The 13,006-nt window shown below is 37.2% G+C and overlaps 1 protein-coding gene across 1 annotated transcript in view; it reads right to left on the bottom strand.

Moving 5' to 3' along the window:
- Positions 1 to 13,006, bottom strand: part of HYDIN (HYDIN axonemal central pair apparatus protein) — a 375,249-nt gene that overhangs the window by 253,124 nt on the left and 109,119 nt on the right. Inside the window, exon 7 of the mRNA XM_057314225.1 lies at positions 12,538 to 12,662. Within this exon, the coding sequence (XP_057170208.1) occupies positions 12,538 to 12,662 (125 nt within the window). The remainder of the gene's footprint in view (positions 1 to 12,537; positions 12,663 to 13,006) is intronic.

The following is a 13,006-nucleotide window of genomic DNA, read 5'->3' as shown; positions in this document are numbered from 1 at the left end:
TTAAGTATTATGTTTGGTGTAGTTATAGAGAATCAAAGAATCTTATTTGTTCACTGTAAAAACCACATAAAATATGAATTGTTATGGTGGGTATTACCTTTTCTTCTTTGTAATTTTTTTTAAAGATTTTATTTATTTATTCAAGAGAGAGCGAGCGAGCACAAGGAGCAGAGGGAGAGGGACAAGCGGATTCTGCACTGAGTGCAGAGCCCAGGACCCTGAGAGCATGACCTGAGCTGAAACCAAGAGTCAGACACTTAACCGACTGAGCCATCCAGGCACCCCTTCTTTGTAATATTTTTAAATCCTACAGTTTGACCATGAGGGTACCTGAGTTCTAGAATTATAACCATATGCCTCCTCTTTATCCCAAGCACGAGCTGAAATTCTTTTTTTTTTTTTAAAGATTTTTATTTATTTATTCGACAGAGATAGAGACAGCCAGCGAGAGAAGGAACACAAGCAGGGGGAGTGGGAGAGGAAGAAGCAGGCTCATGGCGGAAGAGCCTGATGTGGGGCTCGATCCCACAACGCCGGGATCACGCCCTGAGCCGAAGGCAGACGCCCAACCGCTGTGCCACCCAGGCGCCCCACGAGCTGAAATTCTGATTCTTAAAGTAACTGTACCAAGTATATTGAGGAAGAGCTGCTCAGCATGCAAGGATCTAAGTCCAATCAAAGGGGATCAGAAAGAAAGAATTAATAACTTTATTATGTAAAAAAAATAATAAAAATAAAAAACACACAACTATTTAAAAGGAATCACTTCCTTAAACAGGAATTAAAACAAAAAAGAAACACACACATAGACACACAGTATATCTAGGTAGTAGTTATATAGACAGGAAACAAAATAGAAAGACCAAAGCTATGCTTAAATTATAAATTACAGGGTCTTCAGGAAACATGCAAAGCTGCCAGATAGCACTAGTAATGAGAGAAATATAAAACAAAATACCATTTCATAACCATCAGATTAACAAAAATCAAACAGTTTGGCAATGCTGTTTTGGAACTATATGGTAAGGATGTAGAAAAACAAGAATTTCCATATATTGCTGATGAAAATACAAATTGGTACAACCACTTGACTAACCAATTTAGTTTCCGGTTAGGCTCAATATACACTCGCCCTATAATTCTGCAACTGCACTTCTTAAGGAAAATCTCAAACAGCTGCACAAGCCATAGACAGAGATACTCATTGAGGTATTCTTTGTAACAGCAGAAAACTAGCAGGAACATCCGCATACTCAATAGGAGAACAGATTACAGCAGGTTCACAAGCTGGAGTGTTTCACATTAGTTAAAATGAATCAGAACTATATGGATCTATGTGTTTAGATCTTTAAAATGTAACGCTGAATGAAAAAGTCAAGTTGGGAAATAGTATATACAGTATGATATCATTTATGTGAAGTTTAACACTATTCGAGTGGGGTGCCTAGGTGACTCAGTCGGTTAAGTGGCCGGCTTTTGGTTTCGGCTTAGGTCACGAATTCAGGGTCATAAGATCGAGCCTCGCATAAGGCTCCATGCTCAGCGTGGAGTCTGCTTGTCCCTCTCCCTCCCTCTCTGCTCCTCTCCCCAGGCCCTCTCTCGTGCTCTCTTTCTCAAATAAATAAATAAAATCTTTTTAAAAAACTACTTGAGACAATAACATATATGATTTATGAACAGATAAATATGCAAAAATATCATAAAAATGAACCCAATACAGCTCCTTTGAGGACCAAGCCATGGGAATTAGATCAGGATAGAGTAATGAGATGACTTCAAATCTGTAATCAGTTTAGTTATCCATAAAACAAAACATCTGAAAGAAATGTGTATAGCAAAATATTGAGATGGAATAAATATAATGGTTGTTGATTATATTATTTCTGCGCTTCTGTGTATTTCATTGTTTAAAAGTCTAATCAAGGAAAAAGACTCAAGGGCTATTACTTAGTTCCTACAAATCTCAGGGTCAGAGGGACTAAAGTCATCAATTTGAGTTGCTCACTGCAAAACTGCTCCTTCCAGAAATATAGCAAAAGCCACTACACTCTTTTTGAAAACCATCTAATATTGATTTTTTTTTCAATCCATCTTCCAAAAATCATCAGATCCACAGAGTAAAGGAAGCAATAACTCTTGTCTCCACAGCTTTAGGGACCTGATTTGGTTTGTACACCCACTCTCATGAAGACAACCTTAGAAAGGGCTCCCAACCCCTAGCTACTCAGAAAACTGGTAGGATGAAGGGATGTTATGCCCGCCGGAATGAGCAAGGTAGGGTTCCCCAGCACTGGTATTCTCGTGTCTCCTTGGAGCGCCTGTTCCCACTTGGCTTCCCATTTGGTTTCTGGGGTTGAATGTTGTGATCACTATAGATGAGGTTAGCCACTGTCACTTATTCTGTCCTAGTAAAAATATGTTTTGTGAAAGTCTAATGAGACTTTACCTCTTGTTAGTTTTGCTACTATCAATCAAGCAAAAAACATATATATGAACAAAACTAAATTAACAAAAAAAAATATGAAGCTAGCTATAGACACAATACATTTCATACTGTGGTTTCAGTACTTTCAGACAACAGAGGGCAATAAATAAAATATATGAGTGGAGCCATAGATTCTCCAGGAACCAGCAAGTTTATGGAAAGAGTGTTTCTCATCTCTTGGTCACAGCAGGGTCAAATCCACCATGCAAGTAAATTGCTGAATCAAACTTTTTCAGAAAAGCTCTTTCTTTGAAGGGTTCAGGAAACAACTTCTGAGACTTGCTTGATTGAGCTTACCCAGCCCATCAATGGCAATGTCAAAATCAGTATTCTCCATCTACATGGAAGGCAGTGTAGATTACAGAAAGTATGCTGGCTTCAGAGATGCCAAAGACCTGGGTTCAAGTTCCAGCTTTACTTAAGTATATAGTCATTTAATGTTTCTGGGACTCAGTTTACTTATCTCCAAAATAAAGGGAGTTACATAAATGCAGAGAACAATCTGGTGGTTGCAAGAGGGTGGGGGGAGTGAAGTAAGTAAAGGGTACTAAGAGGTACACACTTCCAGTTATAAGTGACAGGAATGAAAAGTATAGCATAGGGAATATAGTCAATGATATTGCAATAATTTTGTATGCTGACAGATGGCAACTACCCTTGAGCGTTTTGTAATGTATATAAAATGCCCAATCATGATGTTGTACACTTGAAACTAATATAACATTGTATGTCAACTATACATCAAAGTTTTTTTAATAAAATAAAATAATGGAGTTAAGAGACGTCCTCTAATGTCCCTTTAAATACGAACATCTAACGACTCAAGTCTTCACTTGCTATGTAATTGACAGAAACCTCATTCCAACCTCCTAAACAATCCCTCACCATCAGTGCATCCGAACTTCTGCTATGCCTTATCCTAAGCTATGGAAGAAAAAATGAAGAAAAGGAAACTTGGGTCAAGGAATGTTTCCATTGCCTCTGAAGCCACATTAAAACATTTACTCTTTCACCATAACTATATTTTGCTAGGTTTTCTAATGATAACAGCACATACTCATAATTAATCATAATAATCACACACATGAAACAAAGCTTATGCAGGTAAGTCTGCACAGGTACATTCAGATATATTTAGTAGTTTCACCTGTAAGATAACAGTGCACTTAACTACTTACTATGTTCTATTTTGGTATTCCTTTATTGGCCTTTAGAAGAAAAAAAAGAACTTCTTTATGGTTTATTAGAGTACAATATATAAATGACTATAAAGCTGTCCTGTGAAGTACTAATATTATGATTATGTATATCTTTAATAATAATACATCATGATGCCTTTGGGGGAAAAAAGCCTATTTGCCAACTTTGACTCCTAAATTGAAATATCTCCTCTTCGGTAAGAGACATAATACTTAAAAAAAAAAAGCTGAGTAAGTGCATCAGCTCCATTTCCTGATTATGCCAGTGGTTAATGTCACCTCTAAGGTGACAGCAACCTCACCGGGCATTAAATAAAAAACACTTTTATGCTCCTACTTCTAGGGTTCATTCAAGTAACCAAAGGTTTAATAAGGACATCTTTTTTCTTAAGCCCTGTTGTAAATACTAGTATCTCCTTGAACCCCTAGATTACATAAAGTTTCTCAACACCCAGTTAAAAAGTGCAAAACTTAAGCAGTTAACCATTTGTTTGTCTTTTAATAGTCAAATAGTATTTTCACATCTCAGTTTTATTGGAAATGATAGAATTAGTTTACTCATCTGTTTTGTTTCCGATTTTGTTTCATTTTGTTTTTAAGAATGTAGTCTTGAGTAATTGTGTTCTTAATCTCTTCTGGAAGAATCAGTTTGTAAAAGGTATCAAGTTACTTCAGTTCTTCTCTTTCAGACTATTATAAAAAGGTAACTAAATCATTTCTTGGGTGAAATCAATTCCCTAAACAAACTTGGTTTCACCACAGAAAGTCATATACAGAAGAAAGCAGGGGAGGGTTCTGGTTGAGGTAAACATTGATGAGTAAAATATTAGATACTGGCGAAATTTACACTCATCCTCCTTAATTGCTAGAGCACTGGTTCAAACTCTGGTTGATGACAAAGAAAAATCTCCTAGCGGCATTTAACCAAGAATTTCTATCCAATGGAGGACCAGCAACTGAAGGGCATAAACACAACTGTTAGAAATGTGATTGAGTACTTCCCACTGAGGATTATCAATGTTCCTCCTTCTGGAACATTGTTTGAGGAAGTATGAAAAAAATCCATGCAAATTTCCCCCTCAAATCAATTCATACTTCAAACAGCTGCAGAAAGTTCAATCAGACGCTTATTTAGTGAAATGGGAAGGCAATGATCATGGCTGCTTGGAAAAGCTCCATGATTAACTGTGTTTAGATAGTTATTACTGTTTTTCACTAATGAAAGCTTATAGGTTCTGGTCATTGATAACCCACAATAAAGATGAAAGCATATTCTTATCAGCAGTTCACTTCATGTAAAGAAAAATGCTACAAGATAGCTTACCTCTATCTGCATCATTAGAAAATTACTTTGTGAACCAAAGTTGACACTAGAACCTCACAGTGTGGAAATCAACTTTGCCATGGTGATTAAATTTTAATACACAAATATTTAGTGTCATGTGGACACACAAATATGGGTGTCAATCCAAATATTTACCCAAAAGTTAAAATACAGATTGAGGGCCACTGGGAGCTGCATTTCAAAGTCAATAGAGTAACGGAGTAAAAATGCATAGGTAGTGATGTGAGAGATTAGGGAGATGATCCACTCTGGTGGAAAAAGCACTGCACAGGAAGTCAGAGTCTGGGCCTGGGTTCTAATTGTGCTTCTGCTATGCATGTGACCTTGGGAAAGCCACTTAACTTCTTAAAGCTTCAGTTTTTCGTTTGTAGAAATCCGAGGACTAGATTTGATTATTAGTTAAGTCTTCTCTCAAGCTTTGATTCTATTGATCTATGAGCACTCTAAGCTGTTGGCCTCAAAACCCAACCAAATAAAAATTTTTTGACATTATACCACCACCCTATGTATTTGTTTGTTTATAAATTATACTATATACTAATACTAGAGTATTCATATGTCAAATGTATAAAAATATGACCCAAAATATTTAAAAGACTGAGCTAAAGATGAACGATATTTTAAGATAATTTGGTATGTTTATCAACAATTAATTACGTTTACCAACAAAAGATTGACTGTGCTTTATTCTTTTTTAGACTCCTGATTTAAAACACCTTGTGATAAAGTGATTCAAACATAATTCTAAGGCCACATTTTTTCCAATACTTAATTTTAGGGGTTGACATAAATGATACCTCACAAAGATACAGAGATACAGATGGAAGAAATATATCATTGACTGAATTTATTAACACTCATGTTTCTCACTTTCATCCACTATCAACACTAACAACACAAAGACTTTTGTTGAAATTCAAGAATGAAAAAAGAAAGGAAGGAAGGAAAGGGAAAAGACACAAATTACCAATATCAATAATGAAAGAGGAGATTCACTATAGATCCTACAGATATTACAAAGTTTAGAGTTATTATGAACATTTTATGCCAACAAATTAAAATTTTTATATCAAATTCAGAAATTCCTTTAAAAAGTTTACCAAAAATTACACAAGAAAAAAACAGAAATACCTTAGTAGATCTAAATGTACTAAATAAATTGAATAAATGAATAACTAAAAACCTCCCAAAAAGACTCTAGGCCCAGAGAGTTTGAAAAGTGAATTTTTCAAACACTTAAAGAAGAAATAACATGAATATTAGAAATGACAACACTTCTAGAGAATAAAAAAGTAGAGTAATTCCCAACTTGTTTTATGAGACCAATTTGTTTTTTCAGACCAAAGACAAAGCCATTACATGAAAAGGTGAAATAATATACAATCATCTCAACAAATGCAGAAGTAGTAATAGATGAAAGTCCCACCCATTCAAAATTAAAGATCTTAGAAACCTAGAGATAGAAGGAAATATTTTTAATCCAATAAAGAGTATCCATTAAAAACATCATACTAAATGAGGAAACAGTGAGAACTTCTGCTCTGAGACTGAGAACAAGAGAAGGATGTTTGCCATCATCATTTCCACTGAAAGCTAATAAAGGCCTAGCTGTGCAAGAAAGAATAAGAAATAAAAGGCTTAAGGATTGAAAAAGAATAAAACTATCATTATTTGCAGATGACCTGATTGTATATATACAAAATCCAAAATCATCTACAGATAAACTAGGAGTCAGTAAGTTAATTTATCAAGGTTCGAAGATATAAAGTATCAATATACAAAATTCAACTCCATTTTGATATGCCCCCCCAAAATTTAGAAAATAAAATTAGAAGAAAAATACCATTCTATTTATAAAGTAAGTGATAAACTGTACTTCATCAAAATTAAATTCTTTTTTTTTTTTAAAGATTTTATTTATTTATTTGACAGAGATAGAGACAGCCAGCGAGAGAGGGAACACAAGCAGGGGGAGTGGGAGAGGAAGAAGCAGGCTCATAGCGGAGGACCCTGATGTGGGGCTCGATCCCAGAACGCCGGGATCACGCCCTGAGCCGAAGGCAGACGCTTAACCGCTGTGCCACCCAGGCGCCCCAAAATTAAATTCTTTTGCTAATGAAAAGACACTAGTAAGAAAATTAGAAAGATAATTCACTGTTAGGAGATATTTGAAATAATTATTTCTGAAAGCCTCATATTGAGAATATATTTAAAAAAAAAAAAAACTATGAGTCAATAACAAACGAACAAACAACCCTCTAAAGAACAGGCAAAAAATCTGAATACATGCTTGAGAATAGAATACATAAAAACAGTCTAAGCACATGAAAAGATACTCGACATTATTAGTCATTAGAGAAATGCCAATTAAAAACAAAATATATAGGCTTTTGTTGATATTTGGCTAATAATAACTTTGCAGCCAGGATGACTAAAATTGAAAGATGGACAATGACCCAGAGTTGATGAGAACGTGGAGTAACTAGAAGACCTATGCATCATGGGGGGGGGGGGGGGGGCGCGTATGTAAAATGTTTCAATCACTTTAGAAAACTGTTTGGAAGTTTCTCAGAAAGTTAAGCATATACCTACTCTATACCTGGCAACCCTATCCCTAAACATTCACCTGAGAAATAAAAACATACGCACACACACATACACCTTGTACAAGAATGGTTATTCAAGCTTTATTCATAGTAGCCCCAAACTTCAAACAAACTGAAGTTACATTAACAGGAGAATGAATGGACCATGGGTAAGCATACAGTGGAATACTGCTCAGGAGTAAAAAAGGGAATTTGATACACACAGCAACATAAATACATCTCAAAAACATTATGTTGAGTGAAAGAAACCAGACACAAGAGAGTATATACTATATGAACACATTTCTTTGAAGTCCAAGAATAAGCAACACTAATATAAGGTGATAGGACTCAGAACGTATAGGATGGGGATGGAGGGACTGACTGGAAAGGGCATGAGGGGACTCTCTGAAGCCACGGATGTTCTCTATCCTTAATGGAGTGGTCATTACACAGGTCTTGTCAAAACTCATCAAACTGTACAGTGAAGAATTGTATACTTTATTGTATCTAGATTACACCTCAATAAAAAATGTAATAAAAATTACATAATAAATATGTAATTAAGATAAAAAATAACGAATATAAAGGAATAAATCTAACTACAATGTTCAAGCCTTCCACCCAGAAAACTAATGCTGAGAGAAACTAGAAAAAAACTAAATACATGGAGGGATAAACCGTGTTTATACTGTTACCTAGAGAGGATTATAAAATAGTAGGAAAGGATGAACTAGTCTATAAATAATGCTGAATGATGTGAAAAAAGACAGAGTCAGTTTGAAGCAGCAAATTAAACTGGCGATTGAAATAACTAAAATAGTTGATAAAATATTTTTTAAACTACTTTAAAATTCATCACTAATCCTATTAGAAAATAAGAACATCACAGTGAAGAACTGCAGGAAGTAGTGTAGCGCCAAGGCTGACTTTTGTCCTAATGGCTTTTGTTAACTCTTGAACTCCTGCCTTAACTACTGAATGGCGTGCACATGACAGGAGATAAAGTCTAGGGCCAAAATTTGCAAAACAAGAATGGGCATAAGATATGATGAGGTTCAGGACACACTATGCCAAAATATGGCACACCCTGACATACTGAATATTTCAAGTGAAGGAACCTGAGAAACGGTAAGGAAGGATTTTGTGACCTTCTCCCGAAACTGGCTACAAAACCTTCATGTGAACGTGCCTTCCTATACTTGGATGAAAGGAGCGCCCTTGTCTGCAAAGACAGAGGGACACTGAGAGAAATCTGAATGAACAGGCCTTGCTGTTTTCCCAAGTTTACCACACTTAGCTCATACCCTTTTTGGTCCTAACACGTTTTTCCACAACTCTCTACTCTTCATCAAACCTAGCAAAAAGAAAAAAAAAACCAGGGGCGCCTGGGTAGCGCAGTTGTTAGGCGGCTGCCTTCGGCTCAGGGCGTGATCCTGGCGTTCGGGGATTGAGTCCCACATCGGGCTCCTCTGCTGGGAGCCTGCTTCTTCCTCTCCCACTCCCCTGCTGTGTTCCCTCTCTCGCTGGCTGTCTCTCTGTCACATAAATAAAATCTTTAAAAAAAAAAAAAGAAAAAGAAAAAAAAAAAACCAACAACAACTCAGATTTAACCACTCCTTCAGGTCTGCATTTCCTTACGAAAACTCCCATGCCTAGAGGAGATAGGGAAAAGGAAGGACTCCATAAAAATCTGCTCTTACTCCTTTTGCTGCTTCTGTTCTTGCCAGGACCTGCACCCCCACCCCACTTTTACACATGCCTCAGAATGTCCTCCTTGTAAGGGACAAGGAGTTAATGATTTCTCGAGAATAGAGAACATCTAAGGAAGAACTGGTGAGAATGACCTGAGGAAGCCATCACATGTGCATTCCAGACGAGGGCTCTAGACATCTCCATGCCAAGGCCCCCTGGCTCCAAGGAATAGTACCTGGGCCTTGGTCTTTGTTCTAACCAGCTCCTGGATGCCTGAGGGGACATGTATGCCAGACCCCGACAAAGACAAGACTCCCTCTTTTCCTTTCTGAATCTCCCAGAAGCTCCATCTGTATCTGCTTTCTTCATATCTTTTTTTTTTTTTTTTTAAGATTTTATTTATTTATTCGACAGGATAGAGACAGCCAGCGAGAGAGGGAACACAAGCAGGGGGAGTGGGAGAGGAAGAAGCAGGCTCATGGCGGAGGAGCCTGATGTGGGGCTCAATCCCATAACGCCAGGATCACGCCCTGAGCCGAAGGCAGACGCTTAACCGCTGTGCCACCCAGGCGCCCCTCTTCATATCTTCAATAAACTCTGCTCTCACTTCCTGCGGGCTCACATTTGATTTTCATCCTACATGAAGCCAACGACCCTCTTGGCTGATCCTACAGAACCCCTCTGAGTCCCTGGACTTGACCTGTGGGCATCAAAGGAAAACTTATGTCAAATAAATTTGTATGTGTTTCTCTTCTTAATCTGTCTTTTGCTACAGGGGCCCCAGCCAAAAGCCTTGAAGAGTGGAGGAAAAAGATATTCTTCCTCCCCTACAGATACCGTGCATGAAAACCATCAGAAATAATAAACAGCAAACTAACCTGATAAGCAGATTTAATATATTTAAATGCTCAGAAACAGAATGAAAATAACAATGTTTAACATATTTAAGAAATAAAAGGGAAACTTGAAAAATAAAAGAGTGGAGAGCAATCAGATTTAAGAACAGACTGAATCAAGAACCAAATAAAATTTCAAGAAATGAAAATACTTATAATTGAAAAATTAAAACTCAGCAGAGAATTCACGGAAGAGGGAATTACTGAATAGAGGAGAAAAAAGTATTCAGAGAAGTTTTATGAAGACAAAGAAATGGAAAAAATAAAATAGAGGTTAAAAGGAATAAATAATTGGGGCACCTGGGTGGTTAGTCGGTTAAGCATCTGCCTCTTGGTTTCAGCTCAGATCATGATCTCAGGGTCCTAGGATCAAGGCCCACATTGGGCTACACACTTAGCACAGAGTCTGCTTGAGATTCTCTCCCTCTCCCCTTGCCCCTCCCCCACTTTCATGCTCTCTCTTTCAAATAAATAAATAAATCTTTTTTTTAATGTTAACCTATTATTTAAAAAAGGAATAAATTAGAGTAATAATAGATGAAGAAACAGAATAACAGAGTAATTAACTGATTGGAATTCCAGAACAAGATAGTAGAAGGGAAAAGAGCCAAGAATCCATATAGGGGGAAAAAATTAAACTCAGTCCCTACTTCACACACATACAAATATGAAATCAAAATCAATTACCAATCTAAACAAAGCAGCTACAATTATTACCCTTCTAAAAGCAAACATACACTATGTTTGTGATCCTTGAGAAGGTAATGATGTCCTAGCAAGAAGACAAAAAACATTAATCTTAATGGAAAAACATTGATGTCGACATTATCAAAATTAAAAATTTCTGATCAAGAAATATGAAGGAAATGAAATGGCAAGCTACAGACTGGAAAACCATATTAACAATACGTATATCTGACAAATGATTAGTATTCAGAATATCAAGTTATAAAGTACTCTTACAAATTAATAAAGAAAAAAACAACTCAATAAAAAATGAGCAAAAGACTTGAACAAACACTTCATTAAAAAAGATATATGAGTGTCCAGTAAGCACAGGAAAAGGTGCTCAACATCATTAATCATTCGGTGAAAACTAAAACCACTAGAAGACATAGCTTTACACTACTAGTATGTCTAAAACGAACAAGACAACACCATGTGGTGGCAGGGAAAAAAAAAGAAAACACTGCGTTTGTCGGCAAGGATGTGAAGCAATCGGAAGTTTCACGCTTTGTTGGTGGGAGTGTAAAATGCATAACTACTCTGGAAAAATTCACGTTCCTGATGTGTTAAAAAGCTCTGCTTTTTACCTTCCTCTGTTGCATTATATGGGTCAAAACTTTCCCCTTTGCTTAAGCTAGTTCAGGTTAGGTTTGCCTTTGTAGCAGCCAGTGAACCCTGACCTGCACTAAAGATAAGATACGTAGGTCGTTACCACTGGATATGCATTGCCGTTAAGACAGGCAACGTGAAACTTGGACCACTTAACCCACGGGTTGTTACACAAGGACTTGAACTGTCCTGTTCAGATATGTATCCACAAAGCTAACAACTCTGAACTGTGACCTAGGTATCGTTTGTTGCTCTTTCCCTGGCTGTGCACTTGTGTTTTCTGCCTATAGTGCCCTTCTGACGCAGACAATCTGGGTCAATAAACACGAATGGGTAAAAAAGAAGGGAGAAAGAAATGAGAAAAATCATGAAATAATAAATGGCAATGGTAAAATATTAACAACCAACTTTGGAGACTTGCATAATGTACATGCAGCCTACATGACCATAAATTAAATATTAGCAAAAACAATGTATAATTTCCATGATTACGCAGACTGTGGCCTTCAAGAAAATGCTGGTGGCAACAGACAGAGAACTACATTTAAGTAAGATATTGCACATTCTGAGGATTAAGACAACTGGATCCTACGTAGACTGGCTGGCACACAGGAGAACATTCTGAACTGACGTTTACATTTTTTAAACGTTAGACAAATGCAGTAATAAATCAAATGGAAAATCCATGGGGTACTCAGTTACCTTCAAGTTCATTTACATATAAATAACATTAAGCTGCCCAGTGTGACTTCAGGGTGTTGTTTCTTTCCCCAGAGCTGTATTTCTCAGGCTTTTAAGCACTGGAGAAACCAGGCCGGTGGGATTTGTATCTGGCTCAACATTACTTCTGTGGGAGACATTCATTCTTTGGTTCTTTACCTTGTGGATCTTAGCTTACTCTAATGCAGCCAAAATAACCATTTCCTTTTTCGCTTCACCACATTTTCCATCTGACCTTTCTTAACATGTAGAACTTTTAACAAAGAATAACGCATACCTGTGTCGTAATGCACAATAAGTCTTTTGCTGTGACTGCCCACAGTCTGTGGCTCAAACTCGACCTCCAGCTGCATGGACTCCCCCACGTTAAGAGTTCCCGCAGATGGCTCCACGGAGAAAGGCCTGCAGCACACAGGGCGACAGACTATCAGAGCACGTTCCTGACTAGTGTGAGAGGAGGAGAGGATACGGGAGTTCTGGTGCGGCAGGCAGCTCAGACCAGACACGGCAATTCAGTGATTCGGAAGTAAAGTACACATTCCCCCCTGATGTGAGGGAACTTTGGCTGGGTATTGAATGAAAATAGCAGTACGAGATCAGCAAGTGTAAGAGAAACTTAAATGATACAGTAATGCTCTTGTTTGTGTCCTTGCCATTCAGCCATTCTTTTAACATTCATGGAATGATTCCAGTGGTTGGCCTTAAAACATGAATGCAAATCCTGTGATTTGCAAAAGAAAAATACC

This window comes from Ursus arctos, unplaced genomic scaffold (genome assembly GCF_023065955.2).
Source record: "Ursus arctos isolate Adak ecotype North America unplaced genomic scaffold, UrsArc2.0 scaffold_19, whole genome shotgun sequence".
Classification (NCBI taxonomy): Eukaryota; Metazoa; Chordata; class Mammalia; order Carnivora; family Ursidae; genus Ursus; species Ursus arctos.
The sequence above is the reverse complement of the archived record's forward strand: the minus strand, read 5'-3'. Positions and strand labels throughout refer to the sequence as shown.